Consider the following 12,034-nt stretch of genomic DNA (forward strand, 5'->3'; position numbering starts at 1 on the left):
TCAGCAGTTCTGAGAGAACCTGAAGGCCTTGTGTGGTGGGTGGGATATCAGATGGGTGAGGAGAGAGTGCAAGCACAAGTCAGACTAGGGGGAAGAGCTCTGTATTCTGGTGCAGTTTAAACATGAGTGTCATGGAAGAGGGAATGCTGCTGCTCCTGTTTTTCTTACCTCTTTTTGTTCAAGTGATCTTTCTCTGGTGTTACTGGGGTTGGGACAGGAAAACCACTGGCTGCTGAAGGTACAAGGCCTCAGAGTCCTGGAGCATCAACCCAAGGTGGAAACAGCCCTAAAAGGGATCAAGGGCCTGGATCTCCAAGAACTGCACAGCAAAGCTTGGAGGAAGGCAAGGACAAAGGAAGCCCAAAGAAAAGAGGTGAAAAAGAAAATGACATTAATTTAATGAAATAAGGATATGCATTTGTCCTCTGAGCCATTTGCTCTCTGGAAGTGAGGTCTGCAGAGAAGCTCAGCTGAAGGATTTCAGAGAGCAGAATGAGTTCTGATACTTTGGAAGTTGATGCACAACTAATAAGGCCTAGAAATTGGACAGGATTCCTGCCTGGGGTGTGATGAGTCCCTGTAGTGGTTTGCCCCTGGCTGGACCAGGTGTTTCAGCCTTTGTGATTTCATTACAGTTGAATGTTGGGGTTTCTTATTTTTCAGTCTCAGGCTTTATTTTTGGTTTCTTTTAGCTGCAACTGGGCTCTCTGGCCTCAGGTGCTTGTCATATTGTGCTGCTAGGCTCCAGATGGTTTGGATGATGTTGTTCATGTTCCTGCTTTAGCAAAACTGATGCCTTTTGACTAAGAAAGTGATGGTTCTAAGTAGTTTTACTTTCTTTTCCAGGTGCTGAAGAGAAGTGTGCAAGCAGGCATCCTGATCTGGTGATGGCTTTCCTTTGTAAAGTAAGCTTGGACACCAAGATCCCTAGATCAGTGTAAACTAGAATAGAGAATATTTCAGCTGGAAGGGACCTGCAGTGATCATCTAGTCCAACTGCCAGACTTTCAGGGCTGACTGAAGTTACAGCCTGTTGTTAAGGACACTGTTCAAACACCAGTGACAGGCTTGAGGTAGGAAAACTGTTCCAGTTGTGTGATCACTACCCCTGCAAAGAAATGCTTCCTAGTATCAAAGGGACATTTCATCTGGCTGCTTAGATCTAATTGGAGATTGCATTTGCAAGCAGGACTTGAAGCTATTTTGTGATTCCCCTTTTCAAAGGTCAGAGTTACTGCAGCATGAGTAGGAATGTGGGAAACTAGAGGTGTTTTACTACAAGTGTTCTTTGTAGAGCAGCCAGTTAAGAACAGGTAAGTTCCATTCCATGCTTACAGTAGGGAAGTTTGTCCTGCTTGCTTAACTAAAGAAAGGAGCAAGAAGTATGATCTTGGAAACCAGGAAGCCTAGTAAAAGCTTTTTTGGGTTAAATTAGACTAGTGGCTGTGGAACTGAAAAGGTGAAAAAGGCATCTCTTGGCTCATGGGGGAGCACTGAAGCTGGAAGTGTGTAGAACTTGTTTCCTGGCCCTCTTTATTTGGCTGGTAATTCTGTTTTATTTCTCTCTTTTCAGATTCACCCGAAGAAGGGGAAATTCCTGGCAGTGAAAGCACAGGAGATGGGGCTGCCAGTGTGAGTGCAGGTCCCAGCCTGGGGACAGGGCCATGCCAGGCATGTTGATATTGACAAGCTCAATGTTCCTGTGGCCTTGTTTGCAGGGGAACTCCAGCCATTCTTCCCATCATTACAGCTCTCAAAAACGGGGAGACCATCACTTATGAAGGCAAAGAGGTAAGGTCTGCCTGTGCTTTCTGCTGAGGCTTTGCCATCCTCCCTCCTTCATGAGGCTCCCAGGGTCATAGTCATCTTGTGCAGAATGTTTTGCCCATCAATAGGCACTGGGACATGTTTGGGTTTTTTTAACACCCATTCTTGAGGCTGGGGTGGGTAATGGTTGTCTGCCTGTTCCTTTTCATCCCTGATAAGAGCCTAGCATGAGTTTTGCTGGTTTTGAGCTTTGAGTGGCTACTTTTGGTTAGTGATTGGTCTCTGTTCCAAGTTGTGGCTGAATGTGGGTCCTGTGGGGAGCATGTCTGGGTTTGGTGCAGGGGTGTGACCAGGGGGGTATGCTCTGAAATGAGTTAATTCCTGAGCATGGCTGTAGAGCTCCTTCTCCTCTTCCCAAAGCTGATTTAGATGTAGGAGTTAATCCCTGCATGTTTTGCATGGAGTTGGAATGTGCCTGTAGCTGTCACTCCCTCCTTACTCTGCAGCTCTGAGACCAAGAGAAGTTTAGTAGTTGCTCTGTGCAGGGTCTGAATCTCCCAAGCTCTAGGCTGAAGGCAGAGGCAGATCTTGCAGTGTCCCAGATGATTTCTAACTGCAGATCCTAACCTGGGGAGATAGGATGGACATAGCTCATGACACACAGAATTTCACAGAGCTTTTTTTCTTAAGCTTTACTTCCATCTGAATCTGTTCTGGGGGCCTAGAAGCTGCTAAAGTTCTCTTCCTTACAGTAGCTTGTGGTTTGCTCTGAGACCAGGGTTGGGTTTTGTTGTTGGGCAGCAAACGGTGAACTTGTGTGATGAGAGAGGATAGGGAAGAGGTGCTGCCCAGGCTGGGTTGGCACTGAGAGACCCACACCTGGGGCTGCTTGCTGGGGACAGAGGATAGACCTGAAGGGTGGAGCATAACCATGGCAGAGAGCTGTGCCTGCCTGGGGTGTGATCTTTTTTGTACCTGCCTGCAGCTCTTTCCTGAGGAATTGTGCACCCCTACGGACCCTGGCCCGGTGTTCATCGTGCTGGAGTGTCCTCATGAGGGCTTTGTGGATGCCATCTGTGAAAATGAGACCTTCCAAAGGTAGTGGGACTGGTGAGCTGGGCTGTTTGGGAGGGGACAGCAGTGCTGAGCTCTGCCAAAGACAACTTCCTACTCTCTTCAAGATGTATCTGCTCCTTTGACCGATACCTGAGTGGTTTGGCACTGATAGGGAGCTAGAGGTGCAAGAAAGGACTGGTGGGGCATTTTGAGCCTTCTCAGAAAGGCAGGGGGTGTGGGACCCGTGGAGATGGGAGCTGTGACAGGCCTGTCTTCCCTCAGGGGCCTCCAGGGAAGGAGACACACTGGTGTCTTGCTGTGGAGCAGCAGGGGGGCTGCTGCTTCCCTGTGTGCTGGGAGACCGGACTGCATGTCATGTCTTTGTGGGTCTCATGCAGAGTCATTTAGGCCTCTGAAGGGCTCTGCAGATGTTGCTGCCTTTGGAGGAGAGGAACTGCCCTGGGGGGGAGAGCAGAGGTGTCAGCAAATGGCAGGTTGGAGCCTCCTGGAGCCTTGTGCCTGCTGCAGTGTGGAGCCCAGAGACCTGGGCTGGGCCCATCTGTGCTCTGCCTGCTTCAGAGGGGCATCTCTGGTAGCAGCAGGACAGGAGTGGGGAGGGGGTTGCTGAGGTGATGGAGCACTGAGGCTCAGCATGTTCTGTGTTTGCATGTGCCCCAGGTACCAGGAGGGGCTCCCTGAGCACAAGGTGGCCTTGGTTATTCACATGACTCCAGAGTCAGTGCTTCGAGACAGCAGGTACCAGCAGTGGCTGGAAAGGTATGTGGTCTTCTGATGGCTTCATTCCATGTCTCTGATGGTTTCATTTCATGTCACTGCTGGGCAGCAGCATGTTCTGATGAAAATGTTTCTCCCAGGGTAGGAGTAGTTGATGGCTGGAAGGAGGGCTCTTCTGCCTCACGAGATGTGAGCTGATGGCTCAATGTTCATGTATGCCCAGCTCTGCCATGGGGCTGAAGCTGTTGCATGTTTCATTGTCCTCTCACAGATTTGGACCTGGAACTCAGCACTTGGTGCTCAATGAGAACTCCTCTGCAGTGCACAACCCACGCAGCTACAAGATTCAAACCCAGCTGAACCTCATCCACCCTGAGATCTTCCCTCTGCTCACCACCTACCGGAGCAAGGTAGGCAAGGCCCTCTTGCCAGTGTACCTCATGCCCTGAGCAAAGACTGTGTTTCATGTCACTTTCCTCTCTGTAGGAAGAGGAGGCTGTGTGTAGTGTGCCCATTGTGCGAGGAGAGTGCCTCTTGAAATACCACTTCAGACCCCAACAGGAGTGGCAAAGGTCAGTGGGAACCTTTGGCTTCCCAGGTTTGGGTGTTGCCTTCTAACAGCTTTTCAGTCTGAGCCTATGCTGAGGCAGGACAGTGTGTCAGCAGGACAGTGTGTCAGCATCCTTTGCAGATTCCTAGTGCTGGCTCTGCTGGGGTAGCTGCCACCCTATCACCTGTGTCTTCAGGGGTGTGACCCTGTCCCTGAAGGTCTCAGACAAGGTGTAGGCCACAGATGAGCACTGAGCCACTGAACACATCACCTGGCCAAGCAGTTGGGGGAGTTGTTTGTGTCCCTCACTCTTGGAGCATTGTGTGCTCCTCTGTCCTTTGCTCTGCCCTCACATGCTGTGCTCCCAGCTGTGGCAGAGCAGATGGTGCTGGGCAGAGACTTTTCAAGGAGTCCAGTGCAAGTCTTACCAGGCTTTCTGCATCTTCTAATGGCATGGGAGCTGAAAGCCCCAGGTTGTTAAACTGGTACAGGCTTCTCCACTGGTGCCTGCTGGGTGGGCAAGTAGATGAAGCTGCCATGTGATGCAAGGGGACACCAGCTGCCATGACTCAAATTTCTGGCTGTGTTGGGCAGAACAGGAGGACCTGGATGCCAAGAAGAGTTTAAGTTTCTCTTCTTAAGGTGTCTGAAGGCCTGTAGTGCTGCCCACGCTCTGATGCAGGACCAGGACACAGGTCCCTTCTGCTTCTGAGAGGTGCCAGGAGCTCTTTTGGATGATTGCTCCTCTTCCAGGATTCTCCTCGCTGCCTCGTGGTGCCCTCTAGTGTCTGGCAGCTCCCTGGGTCTCCTCAGCTTGGGGGAGCTGCTGTTCCAGGATCTTCTCCAGTTTGGTGGAATGATTATTTCAGTGGGGTAGCTCAGCCCAGCCAGGCCCTTTGGGCACACATTACACTCATGGATGTGTCTTCCCCCACCCCTCAAAACAGGACCTTTGTTGTTGGGGTGTTTTGGCACAGTAATTCAGCATTTTACTCTGAAAACTGCTGTCCTCTGTGTTTCTGCCCTGCCACATCCTGTTCTTCCAGAGATGCTGTGACTGTCTGTGATCATGATGCATTTGTGAGTGAAGCCTTGGATCTCCCTGACTTCCAGGCTCGTGTGAAGGAGTGCAAGGAGAGCCTGCCTGCTGTGCCAGGTGAGGATTACAGCTTGTCTTGGGTCAGTGTGATGGGAACTGGGAGGTCCTGGTGACCCACTGCCTCAGAGCCCAGGCAAAGCTGTGAACATGCAATTTTCCTGCTGCCTGAGAGGTGCTCTTCACTCCTCCTAGAGCTGTGTGGGCAAGCTTAGCATGCACTTAATTAGCTTGTTTCAGTTGGAGTTATGCAGCCTTGTGCTTCTGGTTTTCTAAAGCTGCTTGGGCTGGGGATTGAGCACTGCTGGGGGTAACTGGAGACTTCAGAGCCCATGTGTTACTCCTCTGAGCTGACCAGAGCTCTGCTTGTGTTGAATGCTGTCAGAGCAGCCACAGTGCTACACCTTGTGTTTGGAAGAAGTCTTGCTCTCAAACCAGCTCCCTGTGGAGTGCTTTCCTCTGCCTTTCAGTTGTCTTGCTGGAAATGCCTCCCATGGTACAGCACAGCACCACTGACTCACTGTCCCTGATCCTGGGGAGAGTCAAGGCACTGCAGAACAGCAGCCAGGTCCTTCTTGAACTGCCAGCTCTGTCATGGGCTCTGAGCAGAGTCCTTGTTTGCCCACCTTTTGGATATGCAGCTGTGGATTGTGGTGTGTTTTGTTGGTGGGGCCCATTCTGTCTGCCCATGTAAACCTTGCTCTGGGAAAGGCAGAGGCTGAGGGAGGCACATGCTGGGCATGCAGACTGGAGTTACTGGGCTGTTGAACTAAATAGTACCACATACTGTGCAGGACATGGGTAACAATTACTCAAAACACCTTGTTGTCTGTTTTCTCCAGGAAATGCAGATGCTTATCCTGAAATTGTGTTCCTGGGGACAGGATCTGCAATTCCAATGAAGATCCGAAATGTCAGTTCCACGCTGGTCAATACCAGGTAAATCCCCATGTCCTGCATCCTGCTCAGGGGGGCTCAGTGGCTCCAGGTGGTGTTTCCCAAGGGCTGTTTTGACCAGTGTGTTGATGACACAGGCAGAGGGAGTTTGTGGGACTTCAGTTTCAGGCACCTGTATCTCTGTGAGTGGGGAAGACTTGAGAACCACCTGTCAAGACAAGCATAACATGTCATGTCTTCATTTTGCTGCTTGCCCCAAGGGTGTGATCTGCACCTACACAAGACCAGGATGAGCTGTGTGGACAGAACAGCCTGGCCTGGTAGAACTGGGGTAGCATTAAGAGGTGTAGAGCACTGAGATCTCTGCCTTCCAACTCTAAAGATCCCCCTCTTCAATGGACCCTGCTCAGAGCTTATCCAGTGGCTGCTCAATGTTTCTGTCTTGTCTTGCCAGCTCCACCCGATCCCTGCTGCTGGACTGTGGAGAAGGAACGTTTGGGCAGCTCTGTCGCCACTATGGGGAGCAAGTTGACCAAGTGCTGTGTAACCTGGTGGCTGTGTTTGTGTCTCACATGCACACGGACCATCACTCGGTAGGGTGAGGGAGGAGGGGCTCTGTGCACGTGTGCTCTGCTGCTTGGGATTCAGATGCAGCTGCAGGAGGTGACTGTTGGCTGCCCTACTTGTTGGTGCTGCAGTTCCCCTCAGCATTCCCCAGGCACTACTGAGTCTGTGTTTTTCATTCCCTCTCCCTTCCTGTTTTAAGTCCCTGCAGATTTGTCAGCATCATCCAGAATAGTAATTTTTCAAGTAGTGTCCAACCTTGTGTGCTTTGCAGTAAATAGTCACAGAAGGACCAGTTGGTCTGTTCTAGGTTGGGCTTGAGCAATACAGGCTGCTTGCTGGGCTGCTGTCCTGTGTCTGGAAACCAGACTGGGATGTTGCATAGAGAGTTCCTGCTCTTCACCTGTGCTTTGGGAGCAGACACAGCAGCACTGGGCAGGGCTCAGGGGCACGTGTTGTGGGCCACCAGCTTGGGGCATAAGCAGTGACAGTGTTACAGCAGCTGCAAGTTGTTGGAAAAGAAGTAATTGTCTTTGGGGTGACAGATTTTTCAAAACCTGCAGCTTGCTGGGTTGTGGTGTTGCTTTTACCTCAGCTCTTTGTGACTACAACTTGCTGTTGGGTTTCTTCCCTTGGCAGGGGCTGTTGAACATCCTGATGGAGAGGAGGAGAGCTTTTGTAAGTAGCACTGTTGTTTCATTGTTCCTACACTTGCCTTGGACTGGGGGAGGGCAACTTCTGAGTAGTGGAAAAGCACCATCATTGCCCTGGTTATTGCTTCTCTGCTTTGGTGTGTTTGGTGTGTTGGTAGTGCTGATTCATTTTGTTTTCCACCCCCTACTTTTGCTTTTCCAGGCAGCCCGTGGTCAGGCTTTCAGCCCTCTCTTTCTGGTGGCACCTGAACAAATCATGCCCTGGCTACACGAGTACCACAATCACTGTGAAGAGATTCTTGGAGACATCAAGTGAGTTGTGTGTGGTATGTGGAGAAATGTCCTGGCTGGGTCCTTACTGAAGGCAAATTCCCCCCATCCATTCATTGAGGGGGACTCTGACTCCTTCAACTGTGTGTAAAACTAGGATGTGCAGTTTGCAAAGGGGAGGACAGGGTTTGTTACTCAGTTGTGCTGCATGCAGGCTTTCCTTTTCCTTAAGAAAGGAGAATTGGGCAAATGAAAACAGATTCCTGGAAGAGAAAGTATTTGACAGTGGGGCAGAAGTGGTGGGATGAGTTCCTGGGGCACTGGATTCTGAGAGCAAAGGGCAAAACTGATGGTGCCCAATAAATGTTTTTTTCTAGGGTGCTGAACAGAAGGAGAAATAGGCTACTTAAAAATAAGATCAGGTTTTACTTTCTCCTTAGTTACCTCTTCTCCTCTCCCTCACAGAATGATTACTTCCCAGTCTCTTGTGAAAGGCTGTGAGAACATCAAACCTAAAGCCAAATGGTTTGTCAGTTCTCTGTTGGAGAACTACGACCTGGCTGAGGTAAGATGATGAGCTGGAAGGGTGAGTTGCTGTGAAGGGCAAAAGGGAACCCGAGGTCTAACACTTATATCCTTGTTCAGTTTCAGACTTGTGAAGTCCAACACTGTAAAAATGCTTTTGCATGTTCAATGATCCACAAGTCGGGCTGGAAAGTAGTCTATTCTGGTGACACAATGCCCTGCATGGCCTTAGTGCAAATGGGTAGGTGACAAAAACACTCTGCAGGAAGAATCTCTTGGAGAAGGGTCTCGAGGTGTTAGTATCTGAGTTGGGCACTCCCCAACCCTTGGTGCTCTGCCTGCAACACAACAAGGGGCTAAGGGGGGAACTGAGACTTCATGGAGGCTGTTGGGTTATGTCACCTGCAGGTGACACATGATTATTTACACAGGGAAAGATGCTACCCTGCTGATCCATGAAGCAACACTGGAAGATGGCATGGAAAAAGAAGCAATAGAGAAGACACACAGGTGAGGTGTGTTCTGTCACTGTTAGGAAGGTGAAGATGCAGAGCTGGTGGTGAAGGACCCAAATCCTGTAGATGGTCCTGGTGTGTGTGGAGCTCTTCAGCACTAAGAAGAGTGTGTTGCTTGAGCCAGCTCTGTAACTCCAATAGCTCCTCTAAACGTTTCAAGGGAGATATGGGGAAAGCTGCTGAAGTGAACAACAGTAACTCTACAAGCAGACTAGCCCAGAGGAAAGGTGCTCTGCTTGATTGTATTTCAGGACTCAGCTCAGGAGGTAGAAAAGTTGTCATACCTCCCAGCTGACAGCACAATTCAACCTGGGCACAGCAGCCAGAGGTGCTGAGTGCTGCCCCAGCAGAAGGGGGGGGACCTGAGAGGAGCTCAGTGGAGTTATATATGAATTACAGTGCAAGAGAACTGGACTTGATGGCACCCCTGGGACAAGTGTTTGAATAAGGCCCTGTCCCCAGTTTGTGGAGCTCCTAGCAATCACAGCTGCCTCCCTGCACTCTGAGTCATTTGGAAGGCAGAGAGGTCAGAGGAAGAGGTGCCTGGGCATTCCTGCAAGGAGCAGGGACACCTTGTGCCCAGCAAGTGTCTGGTGTTGCTGCTTGGCGTGATGTGACCTTAGATGCCCAGCTGCCTTCCCTGCTGGAGGGACAGTGCCAGCCAGCGTGTGGTCAGGGTACACAGTGCCATGTTTCTCTTCCCTCTGCAGCACAACCTCCCAGGCCATCCAGACTGGGATGAAGATGAATGCAGAGTTCATCATGCTCAATCACTTCAGCCAGAGATACGCCAAGATCCCGCTCTTCAGCGAAGACTTCAGCGAGAAGGTTGGAATTGCATTCGATCACATGAGGGTAAGTTGGGAGTTCTGCTTTCAGTGTTGCTTTGGGGTGGCTGCTCATGAATTCTATTTCTCCCCTTTTCGTCAATGCACTGTCTCCTGAAGACTGATCTCCTTAGAGCTCCTTTCACTGCTGAGGTCACTGTTTTAAGATTGCTCCTGAAATGCAGACAAAGAGACTAGGTTTAGGAAGGAGACCTGGTTATTTATTGCAGGGTTGTACAGAGCTGGGTGCTTGGTGCCTTCCCACAAATCCAGCACACCAAATAGAATCCTCATGACATGTTTATACATGAAACTATTAGAGCTAGTAAGCTTCCCAGTCCATCTTCCTTTCAGTGACTGCTCAGTGATTTACGTAGAGTTCCATCACTTTTTCTGCTATCACATATGATCAGGGGAAGGGTCTTTACCTGGGCAGGGGTCTTTTTGACCTGGGGGTATGAATGTCACATAGCACTAAAAATATGATGAGCTACATTCACCACTAGCACAACTTCTACAGCTCTGACTGCCCAAGACTGCTATGTGACATTATGATGAGCTACGTTCACCACAGTGGCACAACTTCTACAGCTCTGACTGCCCAAGACTGATTAAGCCATCAGTCTTGATTCTGCTGCTTCTTTATTACCTCCTGCATTCCTTAGGTCCAATTATCCATACAGACCTCAAGTCTCCTCTCTCAAGTTGGTGATTTACATGAGACACTCTGGTTGCAGGATGTCCTTGCTCATTGCAGGCTGTGGTCCTAATTGTGTGCTTCTCTGACTGCAGTTTTAACTTGTGCATACATATCCAGAGCAGATCTCACACAAAACAACCATGTAATTCTAAATTTCTGAGTTATTTCCCAACCCTGGCAGCAAACATCACTAGTGTGTGGGGGAAATGGGTGGCACAGAGCAAGACAGGTGCTGGTGGCTCTTGAGAACAGGAGTTTACTCTTAACACTCTGGGTGTTTGCTTCATGTCACCTCTGTTTTCTGCATGTTTCTCCCAGCTGAAAACCTAATTCTGCTTCTGTTCCCACTCCCCTTCTCAGTTGGTGAGATCCAAGAGCTGCTGCTGTTGGATTGAGCGCAGCTGCAGCAGTGAGCATGGCTCACTCATCCATCAAAACTTGTGCAGTGTCCACATCATTTCTTGTCAAGAAAATGTAAATAATGTGGCCTCTGGGATCTGTGGACTGGCTGCTGCAGGGCTGAAAATGATGAGCTGCCTGCTAAGGGTGTCAACACAGCTTAAAGTGGTCAGGGAGGCCGGGGCTGCACAGGGCAAGGGGCAGAGCCCTTCGTCCTCCCCAGGAAAAGGGCAGGAGGGGAAGAAGGGAAACCAAAAGCAGTTCTCACACAAGGCTTCCCTGTATCTGATGTGTTTCAGGTACGTTTTAGTGACTTCCCGACCATCCCAAAGCTGATCCCACCCCTGAAGGCTCTGTTTGCAGATGACATAGTGGAAATGGAGGAGAGGAAGGAGAAACGGGAGATGAGGCTCCTGAAGGAAACTGCTCTGGTCTTGGACAGACTGGCTGGGGGTGAGAACAAGGACAAGCCATGCCAGAAACGGAAACAAGCCAAGAACCATCAGGAACTAATGAACAAGAAGCTTAAAACAGTGAACTGAAAGGAACAAGGTTGACAATGCTCTGCTCTGCAGGGGGTGCCCTGCTCCCTGCAGGCCTCGGGAGTGCTCGGTACTGCGGGCACTGTGGAGGAGGGGCTGGCCTCGGGGCCTCAGATGAGTCCTGCTTGGTCCTCAGCAGATCTCTGGGCTGCAGCTGCCAAGCACTGAGCAGCACCCGTCCTTGGGTGACAGTATCTGCCCATGCAGTTCCTGGGTCCTACCCAGTCCGTGGGTCATTCTTCTCTTAGCCAAAAGTTCTCCTCTCTGAACTGTTTTTAGTTTTGGTTTTATGCTACAAGTTATTGATGATAGTGCAACAGCAGCAGCTGGGACCTTTGCAAGAGATCAGGTTTGAGAAGCCCTGGAGGGGCTGTGGATTTGCCAGAACAAGGTGGGCAGGTCTCAGGGTTTATGAGGAATGTTACCAGGTATCAGAACCCACATCATGGGAGGAGGTTTCACAATAAAACGGGACCCAATTCTAAATTTTTTTAAATTAGGGCTGTGAATGCTGCTGTGTTATCATTTTATTTTGGTTTTCTCTGTTTTTTTTTTCCTTAAGATGAGTTTTCAAAAATCTTTATTTAGAATCTCAATAAACCACTCAACATGGTACAGGAGCCTGTTGTTTTGTGTAGTTTGCTAATGAGGACTTAGGGTAAACAAATACCTGGTTTGACTGTTTCTGCTTTACAGAACTGGTGTAAAGACCAAGACCTCACTGATGCCAGAGCTGCATGCCTGTTCTGCCTGTATTTTGTGCCACCAAAATCATGTCTAGGAGCTTCACTGGTCAGTTCAAGGTGGTAACAACTTGGGGTGGCTTCTGAGAGGGCCCAGAGCAGAAAACAGAGTTTCCTGGAGCAGCCCCCAGTTCTGGGTGTGGGGGCCAGGAAAGCTGGCAGAGCAGGGGGATGTGCAGAAGGTCTGTGGTGGAG

General features: G+C 50.0%; 1 protein-coding gene across 1 annotated transcript in view; it reads left to right on the plus strand.

The window, feature by feature from the left end:
- The window catches only part of ELAC2 (elaC ribonuclease Z 2), a 12,587-nt gene extending 1,479 nt beyond the window's left edge, over window positions 1-11,108 (plus strand). The window contains exons 4-21 of the mRNA XM_010008228.1: window positions 218-373; window positions 847-905; window positions 1,574-1,632; window positions 1,719-1,791; window positions 2,753-2,865; window positions 3,502-3,600; window positions 3,830-3,968; window positions 4,045-4,130; window positions 5,155-5,264; window positions 6,047-6,143; window positions 6,556-6,694; window positions 7,305-7,343; window positions 7,521-7,630; window positions 8,054-8,153; window positions 8,234-8,354; window positions 8,545-8,623; window positions 9,339-9,483; window positions 10,854-11,108. Of these exons, the coding sequence (XP_010006530.1) occupies window positions 218-373; window positions 847-905; window positions 1,574-1,632; window positions 1,719-1,791; window positions 2,753-2,865; window positions 3,502-3,600; window positions 3,830-3,968; window positions 4,045-4,130; window positions 5,155-5,264; window positions 6,047-6,143; window positions 6,556-6,694; window positions 7,305-7,343; window positions 7,521-7,630; window positions 8,054-8,153; window positions 8,234-8,354; window positions 8,545-8,623; window positions 9,339-9,483; window positions 10,854-11,096 (1,967 nt within the window). The 3' untranslated portion in view covers window positions 11,097-11,108. The remainder of the gene's footprint in view (window positions 1-217; window positions 374-846; window positions 906-1,573; window positions 1,633-1,718; window positions 1,792-2,752; window positions 2,866-3,501; window positions 3,601-3,829; window positions 3,969-4,044; window positions 4,131-5,154; window positions 5,265-6,046; window positions 6,144-6,555; window positions 6,695-7,304; window positions 7,344-7,520; window positions 7,631-8,053; window positions 8,154-8,233; window positions 8,355-8,544; window positions 8,624-9,338; window positions 9,484-10,853) is intronic.
- The last annotated feature ends 926 nt before the right edge of the window (window positions 11,109-12,034 follow it).

Source organism: Chaetura pelagica, unplaced genomic scaffold, assembly GCF_000747805.2.
Source record: "Chaetura pelagica isolate M959 unplaced genomic scaffold, ChaPel_1.0 scaffold471, whole genome shotgun sequence".
Lineage (NCBI taxonomy): Eukaryota > Metazoa > Chordata > Aves > Apodiformes > Apodidae > Chaetura > Chaetura pelagica.